Source organism: Delphinapterus leucas, chromosome 14, assembly GCF_059928025.1.
Source record: "Delphinapterus leucas isolate spDelLeu-1000000601 "Yukka" chromosome 14, BTC_Dleu_Yukka2, whole genome shotgun sequence".
In the NCBI taxonomy this organism is placed as follows: domain Eukaryota; kingdom Metazoa; phylum Chordata; class Mammalia; order Artiodactyla; family Monodontidae; genus Delphinapterus; species Delphinapterus leucas.
This window is the reverse complement of record NC_143142.1, coordinates 19381226-19400885: the sequence shown is the minus strand read 5'-3', so window position 1 is coordinate 19400885 and position 19660 is coordinate 19381226. Positions and strand designations below refer to the sequence as shown.

The 19660-nt window shown below is 49.0% G+C and overlaps 2 protein-coding genes across 2 annotated transcripts in view; both read right to left on the bottom strand.

Annotated features, from left to right (window-relative positions):
* MYO18B (myosin XVIIIB) overlaps positions 1–217 on the bottom strand; it is a 232527-nt gene extending 232310 nt beyond the window's left edge. The window contains exon 1 of the mRNA XM_089894624.1: positions 38–217. The gene's annotated coding sequence lies outside the window, so the exon portion shown is untranslated. The remainder of the gene's footprint in view (positions 1–37) is intronic.
* Positions 218–2111: 1894 nt separating this feature from the next.
* The window catches only part of GRK3 (G protein-coupled receptor kinase 3), a 145953-nt gene continuing 128404 nt past the window's right edge, over positions 2112–19660 (bottom strand). The window contains exon 21 of the mRNA XM_022550787.3: positions 2112–2234. Within this exon, the coding sequence (XP_022406495.1) occupies positions 2196–2234 (39 nt within the window). The 3' untranslated portion in view covers positions 2112–2195. The remainder of the gene's footprint in view (positions 2235–19660) is intronic.

Sequence of the window (19660 nt, the reverse complement as noted above, 5' to 3'; positions counted from 1 at the left end):
GAAAGTCACCTGGTCCCCTTCCTGTGGGGCCACTTACCTCTTGTTCCGGGGAGGCAAGCACTGCCTGTTTCCTCCGTCTTGCTACCTTCGACTCTTTCTCAGTCTCCCGGACCAGTTGCCTAATGAAGCCCCCTGGGATGACAGAGAAAAGGGGAGGGGGCGAGGATGGTGGAGGGCTCCTGTCCTCTTCCCGAATCTGTTTTGCAGAAGCAAGGAAGGAGAAAGCTCAGTGAATGAACCAGTGGAGGCAAGCTGCCCTTTAAAGAATCTGCGACAGAGCCAGGGAGGTGCCCAAAGAGGACATACACGACCAAGCTCACGTACAAGAGGCCACTGCAAAGCAGGAGAGGCTCGGCGAGGCTCTGGGAAGCCTCGAGACAGCGCGTGAAAATGGAATGCACGAGCTTCAGAGGTTACTCCAGTTGGTGCGATCTCTGCCTGGACCCAGTTTCCTCATAATACGAATTTGCATGAACAAGGCCACTGGTTCCCTTCCCTGGTGTGGGACAGACCCATCTCTGGGAAGACCTGTTTCAGAAGGAGCTTTTCCAGGTTTCCAGAAGGGGATGGATCACAGGGAACCATCCACACTCTCCTGTCCCATCTCAGCTTGTAGTTAATAGATTAAGCAATTAATTCATCGTTTTAATCACTTTCTGTGCCAGGAGCATGGTAAGGGAGGGAAGGGCGGGAAGCCACGGTTTATATAAGGATCCAGCCCTATGGCTATAGCCCGCTCCGCTGACCCAGTGCCATGACTTCTTGATGGTCCTTAAGCCAGAATCTGGACAGCCAAGGGCTCTCCAATACTGGGCTTTAAAGCCTGCATTTTACCCCAGAAATGTGGTCTAAGCCAGCTAGCTGGACTTGGATTGCGGCTGAGAGTCACCACAGAGACCTTGGAGGCTGAGACCTGGGCTGGCTGTGACCGACTGGGGTGCGTCTTTAACCAGCATCACTGTGACTGCTCGTGAGTTTAAAAAAGAGAAAAATCTCCAGCACTTCTTATGGCAGAGCTACACACTGGTTTAAAATAAGCTCCTTATCAAGGTCCTCTTCAAGAGGGTGGCAGAGACTTGATCTCTGCAGCCCTGCTGATAAAAGGGAATCTAAAGGAGACAGGAAAGGCCAGGAGACAAAGCAGAGGCCAGGAGATAAGGCAGACTTCTGCCTAGGAAGAGAGAAGCCAGAGACACACGCTCACGTGGACTGAAACCTGAGAGTGAAAGGCACACTCAGCAGGTGTGAACCTCCACTCCCCCCAGCATTATTCTATGCTACACCCAGATCAGTCTGGGAGGGGCACTGGCAGCCAGAAAGAAGCTTCTCGACCACCCCACCCTTCAGCCTCCAATTCATTACATCCTGTCCACAGGGTGGGATGAGGTGAGGAGGAGATAACAAGCATCAAAGAAAGAGGTGGCCCTTCATGGAATCTTATGAGAAACACAAAAGGGAAAAGCAGAATCACTGGGAAGAAGGGCCCGTTTCCAGTTCTCCATGGTGACAGAAGGCAGGGACCTCAGAAACCCATCCCCGTGGCATAAACCTGGCAGCCAACAGCCCTGCCTCTGCCCCCTCACCCCCCGCTTCCCCACCCATACTTCTCCCACACAACCCTCATGCTCATCAGAGCTGCCATGAGGATGGAGACTGGACAGCTGGTCCACCCTTGTTCCCCCACCACCTACTGCGGAACAGACGGAGACCAGGCAGCCATGGGAGGAGTCAAGGGCATGGTCACTAATGCCTGGCTGGGTTGGAAAGGCCATGGCTAACCGAGGCAGAAGACCGAAGGGGGACTGGACATGCCCCAGGGAGGCTCTGAATGTCAGAATCCCTGCCCCAGGTGGCCCCAGGTGGCCCCAGGTGGGAGGAGGCAGCCTGGGCCACTGGGGCCATGACTTGTCCTTGGAGGGTCCAGTTGGCCCATGTGGCTGCAGCCCGAGCCCTGACCGTTACTTTCCTTCTGCTCCCACAGGGCGAGGCGTGATGAGATGGCCATGCTGAGGCAGTACCAGGACCGTGAGATGAGACGAGGTGAGGTGAGGTGAGGTGAGGTGAGATGAGACGAGAGGAGATGAGATGAGATGAGATGAGATGAGATGAGATGAGATGAGATGAGATGAGATGAGATGAGATGAGATGAGATGGGATGGGATGAAGCTCTCTGCTGGGCAGCACGGAATACGGCTTTATGGACACATGCAGCGCATGAGGTGATGGACACGAGACTGACCCACGGGGACACAGAGGGGAGAGAAGAGAGGGACAGGTTAGCTCGTGGGTACTACCCAGATCTAACCCCCACCAATGCCACGAACCAAGACCACAAAGCCGGGCACAACTCACTGTCAGTTACATCTGGGAGGAATGCGGTCAGCAGGGAGCTGCTGGCCATGGAGTGGACAGTGCCCTGATATCCTTGCCCCCGACCCCGCACTTTAACGTTCTCTTGATGTACACAGTCAGAAAAGTACATACTAGTAAGTGTATAGCTCAGTGGCTCTCACATAAAGAACACAACTATATAACTAGCACCCTGACCAAATTAAAACTATTAAACTTTTAAAATAAAAACATGATTTTATTTAAAAGTATACTGAATTTAATTTAATTGATTAAAATTTTAATCTTAATTAAAATTATAACAATTTTAATTAAAATTATTAAAAGTACATTTGAATTTAATTTGAAATATTCTTTTACTTATGAATATTATAGTATATAAATACTGTAAACATATTATATAAATACATAAATATTATAAATAAAATAATAAACAGGCGAATCTAATCTATAGTGATGGAGGTGGGAGCACCACGAGTGGAAATTTCTAAGGCAATGGAAATGTCTCGAATCTTGATGCGAGTTGTGAAATGTGAAATAAAATGGAGTCACTTATGTCAGGGGTTTTACAATGGGGCCGGCAGGCCATCAAGGAGGGGCACCTTACACACATCCTCCCCCGGTGCAACCACGAACTTCGGAACTGGTCCAAACCACAAAGATTCCAAGGACTCTGCAAGAACACCTGAGATTTGTCCCAGTGAGGAACTTTTACTTCTCTCTAGTGATGGCCTTAGCGCTCAATCACGTTAATCGAAGGCCAACTTCGACCTCCAACTCCAATTAAAATTCTTTGTAATGCAAACCTCCCCCCCATTTGCCTTTAAAAGCCTCTGAGTTTGACTCCCTAGCAGGACACTGTTTACGTTGCTACCGAAATCTGTGTGCCCGAATTACAATTCTTTAATCCCAAATAAAATTTGTGTTGGATTACTGCCTTCTAAGTTTATTTAGGCTGACAGAGTGCTGGTTATGCTAGTAGAGCACGTGTAAAAATTCATCCAGCTGTACAATTAAGCTTGAAAATTTTACTGTATTAAATCATATCTCAATTCAAAAAATAGAACATTACCAGCCCCTTGACCATCCCTCATGCCCCCGTCTCGTAACTATTCCCCTGAGGACAGCCACTCTCCTGATTTCTAAAACCACAGAAGAGTGTGTGTTTCTTTTGTGAGGTAGCAGTTGGCTCCACGGTTTGACGGTGAAAATGAGGAAAGGGTAGGACACCTTGACTGTTAATTGACCCAGAGCTTTGGGGAAAAGATTAAGCATTTTTAGCATCATTTTGAAAGCCTTAACAAACATACATAACTTTTGACCTAGAAAGCCCTCTTCTGGAAAACAAATTTGAGGAAGTGATCCTCAACCAGAAAATGTCACCACTGTGTTGCTTGTACGACTAAAAAACCTAAGTCTCCGTCCGATAACTAGAGAAGTTGAATAAATTAGAGCACATCGGACTTAAAGGAATAGTATGAACCCACTGAAAAGGATGCTTAGCAAACATTTTAAAACAGCTTTATTCATCCCACCTCAGATCTTCTAGAAGGCCAGGGTCTGTACAAACCTGCTCAAGAGAGTTTTCTGGTCTCCTTTATTCGCGTACTATAAATAGAAATGTTGGGGGGGGATGTAAATTAGCAAGCCCAAAGTGGAAAAAACCTGTCAGCCTCATATCCAGGTGTCAGTAATAAAAGATGAAATTGTTAAAGTAAAAAACTGCTTTCTCTGAGGTATAATTTCTATGCCAGCCGTAAGCTTCACCCATTGTGAGCATACACTTCGATGCTTTTTGATAAATTTACAGTTTTTAAAATAAATTTATAGAGTTTTGCAACCCTCACCAGAATCCCATCACCCCCAAAAGGCCCTTCATGCCTATTTGCCTCCCTAGCTGTTCCCACCCTCAGGCCCAGGCAACCACTAATTTACTTTCTAACTTCTATCGACTGCCTTTTCTGGGCTTCTGATATAAATGGAATCCTAGAGAATGCACTCTTTTATGTGTGTCCTCTTTCATTTCGCATAACGTTTTTGAGGTTTTTCTGCATCGTTGCGTATATCAGCGTTCCACTGTATGGATAAACCACATCCTCTTTAACCATTCACCAGCTGACGGACATTTGGGTTGTTTCCACTTTGGGCCCTGATGAATAATACTGCTATGAATAGTCCTGTAAGCCTTGGTGTGCCCATGTGTTTTCACTTGTCTCAGGGAGTTTCACAGGAGGTCACACTGCTGGGCTGTCTGCTAACTTTATGTTTGACTTTTTTAAGAACTGGCCTGTCTTCCAAAGTGGTTGCAGTCTTTTCCCATCCTGCCTGCAGTGTCTCAGACCCGTTTGGGAAGCATTTGCAATCACACTGGAAGGTGCTCCAATTGGCTTGTGAGGTAAAGGAGGCAGAGGGCAACACAGCACATGCGCGCGCACACACACAAGAACTATCCAAAATGGGCAATTAACAAAGCACCCCACAGAAAATGAAGAGCCCGCCTATGTGCCCAGGTTCTGCATCTGCGAATTCAACTAAGCGTGAATCGACAAAACTTGGGGAAAAAAATTCCAGAAAGTTCCAAAAAGCAAAACTTGAATTTGCTGTGCCCTGGCAACTATTTACGTTGTATTTACATTTACACTGTTTTTACATAGCATTTACGTTGTATTTATAACTGCTAACATAGTATTTACAGTGCATTAGAGATGATTTAAAGTATATGAAGGAGGCTGTGCTGGGTTATATGCAAATATTACACCATTTTATATAAGAGACTTGAGCATTCATGGATTTTGGTATCTGTGGAGGGTTCTTGGAACCAATCCCCCAGAGATACCGAGGGACGACTATACAGCAAGATCTTAGTGAAGGGGGTCAAGAGGGGAGGAAGGAGCCTCTTTCTTCCCCCTTCGGCTTTTCCCACTTCTATCTCTGAGCAGGATCCCTCACTGACCCCTCCCAGCCCCCTCCTGGAAGATAACCCCATCCTCAACACTCAGAGTTACCATGGTTCACGAGTTTTTGGAGGTCCCCTTGGCCTGTAAAGAGCTGCTTTCAGGGACTTATCCATAGAAGACGGCTTGGGCAGCGTTCCCGGAAACCCTGCCCTACGCAGAGACAACTACCCATCCCGGAAGCTGATAAGACAAACCTCACGGGGTGGCGCTGAGCTGAACTCATCTCGCCAGACACCACCACGGCCCTCGTTTTCCAACTCCGCGTGGAGCGAGGTCAAGCCACTCCCGTCATCTCACGAGAGCCCACTGTAGCCCTCACTTCCCAGCTCCGCGTGGGGCGATGTCGCCCGCTCCCATCATCTCGCGAGATCCCACCGTGACTTCGCTTTTCAACCCCCACGTGAGGTGATGTCAAGTCACTCTCATCATCTCGCGAGAGCCCACTGTGGCCCTCGCTTTCCAACTCCACATGGGGTGCTGTCACATGATAGTTTGAAATCAGCGAAGGGAGTGTTTACACCACAGAAACTGGCAAATACCACAAAGCAGGGATTTTGCTCCCGGAGCCGGGCGTTAAACACTGACCAGCACAGCGCTGGCTGACACTGCAGCGCTCCTGCAGGGCCTGCCAACGATGACATCACAAGATCGGAAGACCCAAGAAGGGATATTTTCGCTCTGGTGAGGTCACGTGCCCACGGGAGACCCTTAAAACATGTTCGAGTGAAAACAGCCAAGTCTTTGCCTTAAGAAGAAGGCCCCATAGTGTGGGCTTTCCAGGTTGCAGAGGCACAAGAGGTAAATAAAGCTGGAGAACAAGCAGGAGGCCAGATCTCTGGGGAGACGGGCTGGGGGAGAGAAGCGGACAGAAGACCCCCTCCCCGCTCATCCCCTTAGGAGACACTGGAGAGGACCCGAGTGACTCACAGCCAGAATTCGCTCTGCTACACACCTGGGCAGAGGAGCCCCGGTTATGAATAGGCCTGACCTGAGGTTGCTGCCCTGGCCACTGCCCTCCCCGCAACACTTCCCATCTGGCTCAGGCCCGCCCAGGTCAGTGGCTGCGTCCCAAGAATCGCCCTCAGCTTCAAGGCTCTAGGGGGGATCCTGGCTGACGGTCTGGGTTGTCCTCAACCGGGCTGCTGGCAGGCCCAGGGGTCCAGAGCACATGAGGGAAATGAGAGAGCTCAGTCTCGGGCCTTTCCTCCTCCTGTCTTGCCCCTCAAGGGCACTAGGCCAGCCCCACTGACCCAGGGCCAGGAGCCAATCCTACTGGGGTGGCTTTGTCAAGCCTTAATTTAAGCAAGTGTTCTTATCACCACATTCTCATCCCGGCCTGAAACTCACACCTGCCTCTTCAGCTGCTGTTTTGAGCCCATGAGGAGGCCCCAGATGCTCCGAATTCGTGGGACAAAGTCTCAAGTCTCCCCTCGGAGGTGAGGGAGGCTGGTGAAAGGAAAAGTAACCCCCAAAGCCAGGGATGGTTTGAAACAGTTTTCCATGTAGACATGCTGGTCTGAGTGGCCCCACGGGGCCCTCAAGGCTTTCCCTCTCACATCTCAATGTGCAGCCCTAACCCAGCAACTAATCCTCCGATGACTTCACCTGTCTCAGAGAACAAACTCGCAAGTCTTTATAGTGCCCTACAGGGCCCACGTGGTCCCTGTCCTAACGCCTCTCCCCCTTGCTCCTCCAGTGAGGAGTGACCTGGATGCACCCTTCCACATGCTGTTCCCTCTGGTGTACACGCTTTTCCTTCTGCATGGCTCACATCTTCAGCTCTTTTAAGTCTTTGCTCAGAGTCACCTTCTCAGTGATCCTGCCTTCACCATCCCATTTAAATTGCTGCATAGCTCCATTCCACCTCACCCCACCCTATCCCAGCACTGCCCATCATCTGATCTTACTCTTTTCCCCCCATAGCACTTGATCACTTTCCACCATGCTGTGTGTTCTTTGTTTAGTTTCTGACTCCCCATGCAGAACATGGCCCCTAAGAGGTTCAGCATTTCCATCTGTCTTGTCAGCTTATGTGGCCCCAGAGCCTAGGACAGTGCCTGGCACACACGTCTTTCTCAATATGTATTTGTTGAGTGACTGAATGGATGAATGATTAGGAGCGTGGCTGGGGAGGGGCAGCGCAGGCCGTTGCCAGCAAGTCTACAGCGGGGATTGCTGACGTCCCCTCGTGCTGTGTGCATCTACATCTGTTATCATGGCCCACGTTCGTGTCCTGCCACCACTATTCCCTTGTGGGCGCCCAGGAAGTTCTCTGAGACTGTTTTCTCAGCTGTAAAATGGGAAGAGGACGGCCACATACCTACATGCTTAATCACTGGTAACTGCTTTCAATCTTTTCATTTTCTTTCGACTCCATGGCCAAAGCCGGCCTGGAGGCCCCAGCCCAGGACTCAGAACGGGATGATTCACCAACATTTAGGGAGAACCTACACTGTGCTGAGCACTGAGATAGAAACCTTACACCTAAACAGCCCCTGGCCCCCTTAAATTCCTATGGGACCTGAAATTTAATTATCTTGAAATCCATTATCACATTTCATTCCCAAGACAGCAACCACATGGTTGGCGTCACTCCCATAGAGCAAACAAGAGTCTCAGAGAGGTTGAAGCACTTGGCTGAGGTCACCCGGCGAGAAGGTCAAGCTGTTTCCTATCAGGATAGGGGGCAAGTAGGTTTCAACTCACATATCAACTCTGACAGATGCCTGGTTGTGTCTGGAGTGTTACACAGGAAGGACTCTGAGCTTCTGTCTGAGTGACAGATAAGGCATCCCATGTGACACCTGTGGGGTGCACCCTCCATTTTCTTGTCTGGAGCCTTCGACCATTTGCCAGGTGAGCAATTTCTCATAGCTCCCAGATCCTTCAGAACATGGGCCGCTGTCCCCGGGAGTGTCCTCCTAGACTGCTCCCTGCAGTACAAGGGGACGCTTCCCTCCACAAGAGGCTGGCCACGGTGAGCGCAGCAGGCTTACGCCCTTCAGGGGGCAGACGTCAGTCCTCACGTCTGAGCTCGGGCCCGTGCTGCCTGTTGCCAAACCTCTCTGGGCCTCAACTCTCCCATCTGTCAAACGGGAGCTCCAGTCTTTCTTGTCCGCTTCCAGGGGGGTGGGGATGGCGGTGACACTAGCCCTCTGTACACCTGTGTGCCGTTACTGACTTTATTATGATGGCCTTCTGCAGCAGCCCTGTCGCCTACTGATTGACTGAGGTCGAGTCCCAGTCTTTTAAGTTCCTGGACCCAATTCCAACGTGTGTGTGCCAGGGTGTACGTGGGGGCAGGTCAACTCAGTTCTGACACTATCTCCCCAGACATAAGATTAGATTCCATGAGTAAAGGGCTCAGTCCCACGAGACTGCCCTCCCCCCACCCCCACTTCAGCCACCAATCCCAAGCTCTGACTGTTACCTGTGCTTCGGACCAACTGGCTATAAATCAGAGGTTCCCACGAGCCCCTCCTTGGGTTACATCAGTTTGCAGAGTGGCTCACAGAACTCAAAGAAACATTTTACTTACTAGATCACCGGTTTATTATAAAAGGATATAACTCAGGAACAGCCAGATGGAAGAGATGCACAGGGCGAGGTAGGGGGGAAGGGGCTCGAAGCTTCAACGTTCTCTACACGCACCTCTCATCCCCAGTCTCCACGTGTTCACCAACCCAGAAGCACTGCAAACCCCATCTATATATTTGGGACTCACAGCTTTCAAAACCCTTGGAATTTCCTAAGTGTGGAGAGTGATAAAGTAGTCATATATACACTACCATGTATAAAACAGATAACTAATGAGAACCTACTGTATAGTACAGGGAACTCTACTCACTGATCTGTGGTGACCTAAATGGGAAGGAAATCCAAAAAAGAGGGGATATATGTATACGTATAGCTGATTCACTTTGCTGTACAGCAGAAACTAACACAACAGTGCAAAGTAACTATGCTCGAATAAAAATTAATTTTTAAAGGTGCCTTTTGTTATGTTAATGAGGTGACTTTTGGAAAGCCAAATATATATATATATATATATTTTTTTTTTTTTTCCTTACTAGATTACCAGTTTATTATAAAAGGATCTAACTCAGGAACAACCATATGGAAGAGATGCATAGGGCAAGGTATGGGGAAAGGGATGCAAAGCTTCCATGCTGTCCCACCCGGCACCTCCCTGTGTACACCAATCCAGAAGCTCTCCAAACCCCATTCTTTTAATTTCACTGAAGCTTCGTTATGTAGACAGGATTAATTGATTCAACCTCAAGGCCCTCTCCCCTTCAAGGGGGTGGGGGGAGGGTGGAAGAGACTGAAAGTTCCAATCCTCTAATTCTGGTTGGTTCCCCTGGCAACCAGCTCCTTCCTTAGAGGCTTTCCAAAAGTCACCTCATTAACACAAATTCAGGTGTGGTTGAAAGGGTTTTGTTATGAATATCAAAAGACACTCCTATCTGGAAATTCCACAGGTTTTAGAAGTTTTGTGCCAGGAATGAGAGACAAAGACCAAATATATATTTTATTACACCTACTCCCTAATACTAAATCTTACTGTTAATAAGGTAAGTACAAGTACAATTTTAAGGTAAGTACAATTATAAAAATGGTAGTGCAATACCATTTTCGCCTATCAAATTGGCCACATGGAAAAGTTTGATACTACTCTGTGTTGGTGGCGATACTGGGGAACGGGCAATCTCATACACCTGCTAGTGCAAGTATGAAGGGCGCAGCTACTGAAATTTTCAATGTATATTTCCTTTGATCCAGCAAGTCCACTTCTGTGGGCAATTCAGAACCCTCTCTAGAATAAGGGTCAGCAAATTATTTACTTTTTTTCCAAAAAGGGAGAAAATAGTTTAAGCTTTGGGCCATGTGGGAGATGACCAAATATATATTTTTGGTCTGAATGACCAAATACGTATTTTTCTTCATAAATCGCAATATTGCACCCAGCTCAATAAAAATCTCCAAATGCTTTGCACATCAGCTGGCTTTGACAGGTCTTCACCTCTCCCCCCACTCGTTCCTCTCTCCCTAAATCACGCTCTGAGTGTTTCTTGAAGAAATAGAAAAATCTTGGCTCCTCCAGCACATTGCCTCTCCGCTCTCCATATCTGTGGTTGCCTCACTGACCCAGGTTGGCCACATGTCCCTTGCCAGCCACCTTACAGCCTGGTGAGATCCTGGACCTTCCAGATGGGCCTCCTGGCCTAGGGATGAGCAATAATATTTCTCTCAAATGCTAGTATCTACTGATCTGTAGTTGGGGGCTGCCTGGAGTGTTGTATTGAGAAGGATCTTGAGCTATGGCTGACCTAGCAAGAAAGTGTGTGGTGATCGACTAGCAATGTCTGCCATTGGCACAGGAATGGTTAGGAGTGGTGCCTGTGCCAAGTATTTGCCGTTTCCAGCCTGGTGCTTCGCCTGCCACAGTGAGGCAAGAGGCGGTCAGGCTTTTGCTGGGAGGCTCCCCTGATTGCTCCATCACAGGGCTGTCTTTCTACCCCTGCTCCCTTGCTACCTGGAGTTTTGCTGTCTAACACAGCAGCCACTAGCCACATGGGGCTATTTAAATTTAAATTAATTAAAATTAAATGAAAACTTCAGGGGCTTCCCTGGTGGCACAGTGGTTAAGGATCCACCTGCCAATGCAGGGGACACGGGTTTAAAGCCCTGGTCCGGGAAGATCCCACGTGCCTCGGAGCAACTAAGCCCATGCACTACAACTACTGAGCCTGCGCTCTAGAGCTGGTGAGCCACAACTACTGAAGCCCGCGTGCCACAACTACTGAAGCCCGCACACCTAGAGTCGGTGGTCCCAACAAGAGAAGCCACCACAATGAGAAGCCCGTGCACCACAATGAAGAGTAGCCCCTGCTCACTGCAACTAGAGAAAGCCCACACGCAGCAACAGAGACCCAATGCGGCCAAAAATTAAAAAATAAATAAATTTATTAAAAACCAAACCAAACAAAAAAACCTTCAGCTTTTCAGTTGCACCAGGCACTTTCACATATTCCACACGTGGCTAGTGGCTACCATACTGGACAGCAGAGATACAGAACATTTCCATTATCGAAGAAATTTCTGTTGGACAGAACTAGACTAGATCAGGGTTTTCGATAGGTGGTGATTGTGCTCACCCATGGACATTGATTGGGCAATGCCTGAAGGCATTTTTGGTTGTCACAGCTGGAGACGGGCTGCTACTGGTATCTAGCAGGTAGAGGCCAGGGATGCTGCTAAACATCCTACAATGCTCTGGACAGTCCTCCCACCACAAAGAATTATTCAGTCCCAAATGTCAATAGTGGTGAGGTCAAGAAACCCTGGTCTAGAAGAATCATGTCAAGTGGAGAGGAGCGTTAAGGGGAAAAGAGGGCAAAATAATCTTGCTTCAAACAATAAATAGATGTGATATAGAAAGAATTGAGAAAGTGAGTCAACCCACTGTTGACAGAAGAATAAGAGGAGAAGTCATTCCTGGACCCATCACCACTTAGTGGCTCTGTGACCCCAGGCAAGTCACTAACCCTCTCTGATTCTCAGTTTTCTCCTCCAGAAAACTGGAACAGTATGATGCCCCCTCCTGGATTGTCAATGGATTAAACGAGATAATGAGTTTGAATAGGCTTTGTTATCTGTCCCCGTGGAACAGTGTTGCATAATTGGTTATCTTAGCTCACGTTGTTTATTAGACTAGACTAAATAAACAAGTCTCTGGCAGCAAGGCACCAAGTCCCACTTTCATTTCACTCTGCATGACCTTGGGTCACTTAAGCCTCTGAATCTCACTTCCTGATCTGTAAAATGGGACTAATCACTCATGCCCAAGCTCACAGCAATATCCAGTGTGAAGGAGACATTTAATCCCAGTAAGCAACCATCTCTCTCTCTCAACTTGACAGCTAATCTGGTTGCCCTCCATGAAACTGAAACTCAAACCCCAGCTGGTACCCAAGAAACAGCTGAAAATGCACGCACACAATCTTTTATGGGCGGAGATGAATTCCCCTGGGACCCCGGACCTTGAAATCCCTGACTCCCTGAGCCTGAGTGCTGGCCGAGTATCTGGTAAATCCACCTCACCGATTCTCTAAGATCTTTCCTTTACTGCCAGAAACTGTACTTCTTCAAAGTAATTAAGTATCAGGGAGAAGCACAGTGTAGGACAGGAAAGGAAAATTACGGAGCTGGGTGAGTCATGACGGGGCCAGGGGAGGTGATTCAGGTGAAGCTGATGTTGGCTCTGGGTCCTTTAGAATGAATGGTGTACGCATGCGCGTGTGTGCGTGTGTGTGTGTGTGTGTGAGAGAGAGAGAGAGAGAGAGAGAGAGAGAGAGAGCGCGTGAAGGGAAGGGGAGAGACTGACTTCTGCCTTGATGCTTATGAGATATCCCAACAGCTCTCATCCCAATGATCTTGTTTGTGTAATAAAGTTCATTTTCGTTGAAACTAGAGCTGAGATTTAATCCTTTCGTTTGAGGCTTGGAGGATGATGGTGGAGAAGGTTTTGGGGGTGGGGGTAATAGGAAAAATTGGGTTATTATTCCTAAAATGGGGAGCCCCAGGCTGTTTCCTGAATGCCAAACTGGAAGGCAGGGGCTGTTCTAAGCCCAATGCTGTCACTGCAAATCTGTGTGTCCTTGGGCAAGTTGCTAACCCTCTCTGTGCCTCAGCTGCCCAATCTGTGAATGGGTGAGGCTGGATTTGACAGCACCTGGTGGCGGGGGCCCTCCACTTGCCGTCTTTCTCCATTTTTCAAATAATTCCATTTCACATAGCTTAAATATTAAGGATACCGTGAAAAGACATGGAGGAAACTTAAATGCATGTTACTAAATGAAAGGACCCATCTGTAAAGAGTATGTACTGTAGACTCCAACTATATAGCATTCTGGAAAAGGCAATACTGTGGAGACAGTAAAACAATCAGTGATTGCCGGGGGGTTGGAGGGAGAAGGGGATGAACAGGCAGAGCACAGACGATTTTTAGAGCAGTGAAACTACTCTATAGGATACCATAATGATGGATACATATCATTATGCATTTTCCAAATCCATAGAATATACACCACCAAGAGTGAACCATCACAGACACTATGGATTTGGTGATAATTACGTGTCAGTAAAGGTTCATCAGTTGTAATAAACATCCCACGCTGGTGGGGAATGTTACCACGGGGGAGGCTGTGAACGTGGGGACGGGGGTGTATGGGAATCTCTATACCTTCCCCTCAATTTTGCTGTGAATCTAAAACTGCTCTAAAAAATAAAAGTTATTAGTTAAAAACATTCAAGGATATGCCATATACCACAGTCGCCATACAGCGACTAACCACCTGCCTAAACCAGCCCATTCAGACAGTCGTTTGTATCTCCTACGTAAACCAGGAGCCGCTGAAGGGCTGTGTCAACAAGGCCTAGAAGGAACCTAGCCAGAGTTCCCATACTTTTGGCCGTGCCTGGAGGTTCTCTCCGGTGTTGGGGCCTTCTCATCTCATCTCACAAAGCCCCCAGAAGCACTTGGTCTTGCCCCTGGCTGAACACGGGCCTTATGAAATTTTGCAATAATCAGAGCCTAACAGAGGACAGTGCGTGTTTTCCACGTCTGTGATACCGTGAGTTTTGACAAGGTGGGTGCCAAGCAGCAGCCCCCTGGGGTTTTGTCAACTCCCACAGAGCAAAGGCGTTTCTCCAGCTTTGGTGACCACCAGACGTGCCCATCAGGTTTGAAACCTGTGAATTTCCGGGCCCCTTCCCCCCAGGACCGTTCAGGAGTTCTGAGATGGTCCCGGGAATCTGCATGTTTAACACGCCCCCTCCCCGCCCCACCCCCGTGAGGCCGGTGGAGGTAATCAACGACCCATCCTTGGAGAAACGCTGCCCTGGATGTTGAATCCTGGTTGCCATCTCCAGGATAGTCTCGCCAAGGCCCTCAGGGTTTAGAAGGCGAAACTAAAGCTTAGATCCCGGAAGGGACTGCTCCGAGGTCGCAGAGTCAGCAGAGCCCAAACCTGGCTATTCAAGGTGACCGGGTCTATGTGCAGGGGCCACCAGACATCTGCGCTGGTGACATGCAGCCCCTCCAAAGTCAGGAGACACTCCTTCTCCTCCTCTGTCTCTCTCTCTGTGTCATTATTTTCTAGAACTCATCCACAGCCTAAACTACACAGCCCACCCTGGACGTCTCACCCAGATACAGAAGAGCCTGAGTCAGTAGCAAAGACAACCCTGAGGGAACCACGGTCCTGTCAGACACAGGAAGCCCCAGTGGGCCCCTCGGGCCCCCTGAGCTGGTGCACTGAGCGGGCCAGGCATCTGCTCGGCCGGCCGCAGGGTGAAAGCGGCAGTGCCGTTCTCCCGGCCCGGTGGCTCCAGGCCAGACTGGAACCGACTGGACTTTCCCCTCCCAGCCACCTCTATGGAGAAGCCTCACCAAGGCCGTGGCCCTGAGGCCTAACTCCAGGGAGGGAGCCCCATGTGAAGACACAGCCCCTCCCCACTGTGCGCAGTGCCCACACCACTCACTGAGGCCTGGCCACTTCTCCACTCAAAGAAATGCCCACAACGGGCGAGCCACAGAAAACACCTCCTCTCGGACAGAGGATCCCTGTGAATTCACTGGGCCACGTGAAACTCAAGCCTCCGTCCACCAGCCCCTTCCCCACCCCCCATGCTTATTTGGAATAAATGGAATAAAAAACCATTACAATCAAGGCTTAGACTCAACAGCGTTGGAGACGTGAAAGCGGAAGCGTTTGGCTTCCTGACCGTCAACTGACACCCAGTTAAGCAGAAACCACTGGTAGCTGAGGGAAAATACGAACCCCTGCCGTCTGGCGGCTGAGATTCCAAAATGAAGGTTATCTCATGACTCTAAATATATTTAATAATTAGCAAACAGCTGGGGCCTGACCAGGGTGATCTTTAAAAGTATCCCCTCACCCCAGCGTTTAGTCATAAAATCCTTCCGTGAAACACTCTTGTTTTCTAAGCAGGCAACCAACCAAAGGGAAGAGGGCTCAGAGGCCGAAAGGCCCGAAATACATGGCAAGACCAGAGGCCACCGCAGCCCCCAAAGTACATTCTGGAAAATTATGCCTATCCGCTCACAAGGCGCACACTGTCAACCCCAGCCCGACGGTACCTTCTCCAGCCGGGGCTGAGGTCACAGGATCCACTCCCGTCCGAGGGGTCTCCCCAGGTCCCAGCGCAGGGACCCACCAGGCCAGGAGAGCAGGGACAGAGGAGAAATGGCAGCAGCTCCCCGCCCGACGCCGGCACTCATATCCCCTTCCCTGCCTGCACCTCCCCGCCCTCCCCCACGCCAATGTGATAGCAGCAGCTGAGTGGGCAAGTCATTTCTAAAATTAGCCGCTGAGCTCCAGGTCTGGACAGGAGGCAGCAGCCCGGGGTGGCCGCTGACCAGACAGTCGGAGCGCATGGACGTATTTGGTGGTGCGGAACAGGGGCGGGGACAGCTCCCGACGCCGGCGCCTTCTCCCCCGCCCCCCACCCCGACCCCACCCCCACCCCGACCCCGGCCGGCGGCACAGCCATACTCCCGGCCCTGCTCCACGCTCCACGCAGATAACTGGAGGCCACAGCAGCTGGGTGCCCGGCTCCATGTCCCGGCTGGTCCCGGGAAGGAAATAGCTCAACCGAATGCCGGTGTCTCTCGGGGTAAGGAAGATGCAGCTGCTGTCACTCACCCGGACACCAGCCTGAGGTCTTTAATGAACTCATGTCCTATTCTCGACAACCCTAGGAGATAGGGTTTTCCCCATTCCCATGTCGCAGATGGGGAAACGGCGGCACAGAAGAATGAACCGACTTACCCAAAGCAGTGGAGAGCCAGGAATTGAACCCACGTAGTTCTGACCCCAGAGGGCACAGTCTGAAACAGCAAACAGGATGCTCTAAAAGAGTGCTCTGTCCACTGCCTGCGTTACCGACTTGGCTCCTTGGACCCTTTAATCAACAGGACCTGGTAAGAGGCCAGATGAGAGATTCAGGCAAGGCTTTATTGGGGCTTATGCTGCAGCACAAGGGAGAGGGAATAAGAAACAGGTGCATTTGCTCGCTCCCCAAGGAGGGCGGGCTGATTCCTTAAATGAGGTGAGGGTAGGGACAGATCAGTGGGTCGGGCAGGAGACGTAGCTTAGGTGCACTGCCCACCCGCTCGTGGTGCCGTGCCATGTGCAGGGATCATGCGCACTGCCGGCTTTTGCTCCCGGCACCTTAGAAATAGCAGTTGGTTTGCGGCCTTTCTGTATCTTATTGTTCCTAATTACGCCAACTGCGCACGCTTGCAGTTAAGGTTAGTCCCTTATAGTTCCTCTGTATTCTGTTGCTCCAGAAGACGTTTGTCCGGGTGCAAACACTCTGGTAAAGGGCCCCAGGTCTCGGCCAATCTCACCTGGAAGGAGAGAAGTAGGGGCTTCCATAGATTAAGTATATCGTGCAGGTCCACACAACTAGCAAGGGGTAGAGTCAGGACTCAAATCCAGGTCCTCCCGACTCTGAAGCCCACGGTCATCAGAACATGACATGCTGCTTCTCTGAAGAATCATTTCAACCATCAGTACATGTTGTAACTCTGCTGTCCCCATGGCTGACTAAGCAATAGTTTTCCAAAGGAAACTATTATTTTCTTCTGGCTGTTGACAATTAGCATTTGACAGAAGTTCACAGAAACACAAAGTAAAGCCAGCTTTGGAAATGGCTGTCTATACAATCAACATGAGATGGAGGAGGGTCCCCAGGGGTCCCATGGAGGGTGGTGTGGGACATCTTAGGCTGCACCACACAAAGAGGTTGAAGATGACAAGTCCCCTCGACCTATTTTCTCCATGTCGTGCTGGATTATCTAACATTGAAACATGAACCCACCTCGTGCCACGTCCTGAAACTCATTTCATGGTGTTTTTCTGCCTCTTGTATCTTTTCATGGCTGTTGGTTTTAAATGGTGGGGTGGATCTCTGGGCCAGGGGCTGGGGGTCTTCATAAGCTGAGACCTACAGGGATGGTTAAGTTAACTTGGATCTGTCTGCCCTGAGGGCCCCTGGCAAGTCTGCTTTATTCCCCTGGTACCCGTGGTGGTAGATTTTCACCACCCAGGACAGTCAAGCATTGCTCTGACCGTGCTGATTTAGGGAAGCCTCATAAGCAACATTTTGTCACCTGGCTGAGCATTTATCTTTCTGCCTTGAGGCTCTGTTCCCTAGGTGTGGCAGGAAAGGACTAGAAAGTGAACTGGCCCTTCTGGGGCTTCCGGTGCAATGAGCATGGCATCACTGGTGCTATTCTTCAGGGTGTCCAGGTGGTCTAAGTGGCTGTAGGTCATCTTGGGCAAAGACTAAGGGAATTGTTACTGATCACATCTGCCCTGGGGTTGCTAGTCCTTCGTCCTGGACACCTGACCTCTCCTTCCTCAGGTAGTGAGTTCTGGGTCCACAAAATGGCCAAGGGATTGTGACGATTTATTGGGACAATTGACTTCAGTCGCTTGATTATCCTTAATTTTCTTTTCTGAGTGGGACCCTTGTTGGCAGCTCAATGTCTTTTGCCCCTTGGGGTGCTATTCATCATCTCCATCCGTCCTTTGAGCTAAGAGCCCCCCGCGGCTCCCTGGACCTCACCACACACTAGGATGACTGCTTCCACCCAGCATCTGATGGTTAAGTGCTGTCATCGGCCTCTTTCATTTTGAGGCTCCTACCATCCTCACTGACATCAGAGAGCTGTGTGTGTGTGATGATAAACTGGAGAACTGTCTCGTGTGTGTCTGTCCATTTGACAATCATGAGAATCCTCTCACGTGACCACTGCGGGGACCAGCGTTGTATGTCACGGTCCCCTCAGGGATAAAGAGGAACTGTCTGTGTCTCTTTAAGTGTCTGGTACACAGTAAGTGCTCAAAAAATACATCCCAAAGGAATAATCAAATGTATGGAAACTGAGCTGGAGCAGGTGTCCCAGAATCTGGTCTCACATCATGCTTTCTCTAGATGTCTGTCCATCTCCCACCAGTCTGTGGTCTCCCATTCACCCAGCACAGGGCCAGGCACTGAGTAGGTGCTCATGGGATCTCTGGAGAACAAAGTAACCGATGAATAAAAGACTAGCCTGGGGTGCAGAAGTGGGAGAGACTGCTGTAGAGGAAACCCCCCGACACCTGCCCTCTGACTGAGGTACAGAGATAACATGTCTGCACAGAGCCTGGCTCAATCCTGACCCCGGGAAGGTGGCCTCACCTCATTGGGCCTCCAGACTCCCCTCTGTAAAATGGGGATCCTGATCCCACTGCACATTCCAGAGTGTGTGGCCCATGCTAGATACTCAGTGGATGTTTGTTGAGTGACTAAATGACCAAATGGAGATCTGTAAAAGCTTTTCCTACCATCGGAGCTGCCAGCAGAGGAGAGCTGCCACTGAGCTTCTCAGTGGGCCTGATACGGGAGGAAAGGGATTATACCCAGTAGGTATCCAGAGTTTAGTGAACAGATGTTTTAAATTAAGGAGTGCCCTTGGCATGAACACCTATGGAAGGACAGAGCACTCTTCTTTCACTCAGTGTTACCTTTTGACATTGGTGCATGTAAATGTGGTTTATTTGGGTTTTTTATTTTGTTTGTTTTTATTTTTTGTGGTTTTTGTTTTTGTTTTTAATGTGACTGTATCAAATGTATATTACATGTAACCCATACATATAAACTTAATCGCTGAGCCTAACTAAAGTGGCACTTGTTTTTTATTGAAGTATTGTTGATTTACAATAGTATCTTAGTTCAAGTGTACAACATAGTAATTCCAGGTTTTTATAGATTATACTCCATTTAAAGTTATAATGCAAAAGGTAAGCTTTTTCAATGGCAACTACAAAGGGCAAACGTATTTGCTAAGCTTCTGTAGCTAAGCCTCTGACTGTATGACCTTATTTTACATTGAGGGACCAAAATTTACACAGATTGAATGTTCATAATTCTGTTCCTTTCTTTTTCCATTCCTCCTTGGTCATTTCAAGACAGAGAAGTGAAACCATCAAATCTGTTACATAGAAACAATGAGGCAGAAGTTAGGTTTAAAACAGGATCAAGCTAGTAGCCCCTGATGCATCTTCTTCCATCTTTCACTAATATACACATAAGAGGCAGAAAATTTTGAAAATTCCCAATGCAGAAAACTATGACTGACAGTCAGGTAGAGACATATTTTACTGGCTATCAAATCACCCGAAGACCTGGGCATTTCACCCACATACAAAAGTTAAAGAATAAGAATAAAAATGTAAAAAACATTCACTTGGGATATCCATAAGTTAGACAAAACGTCT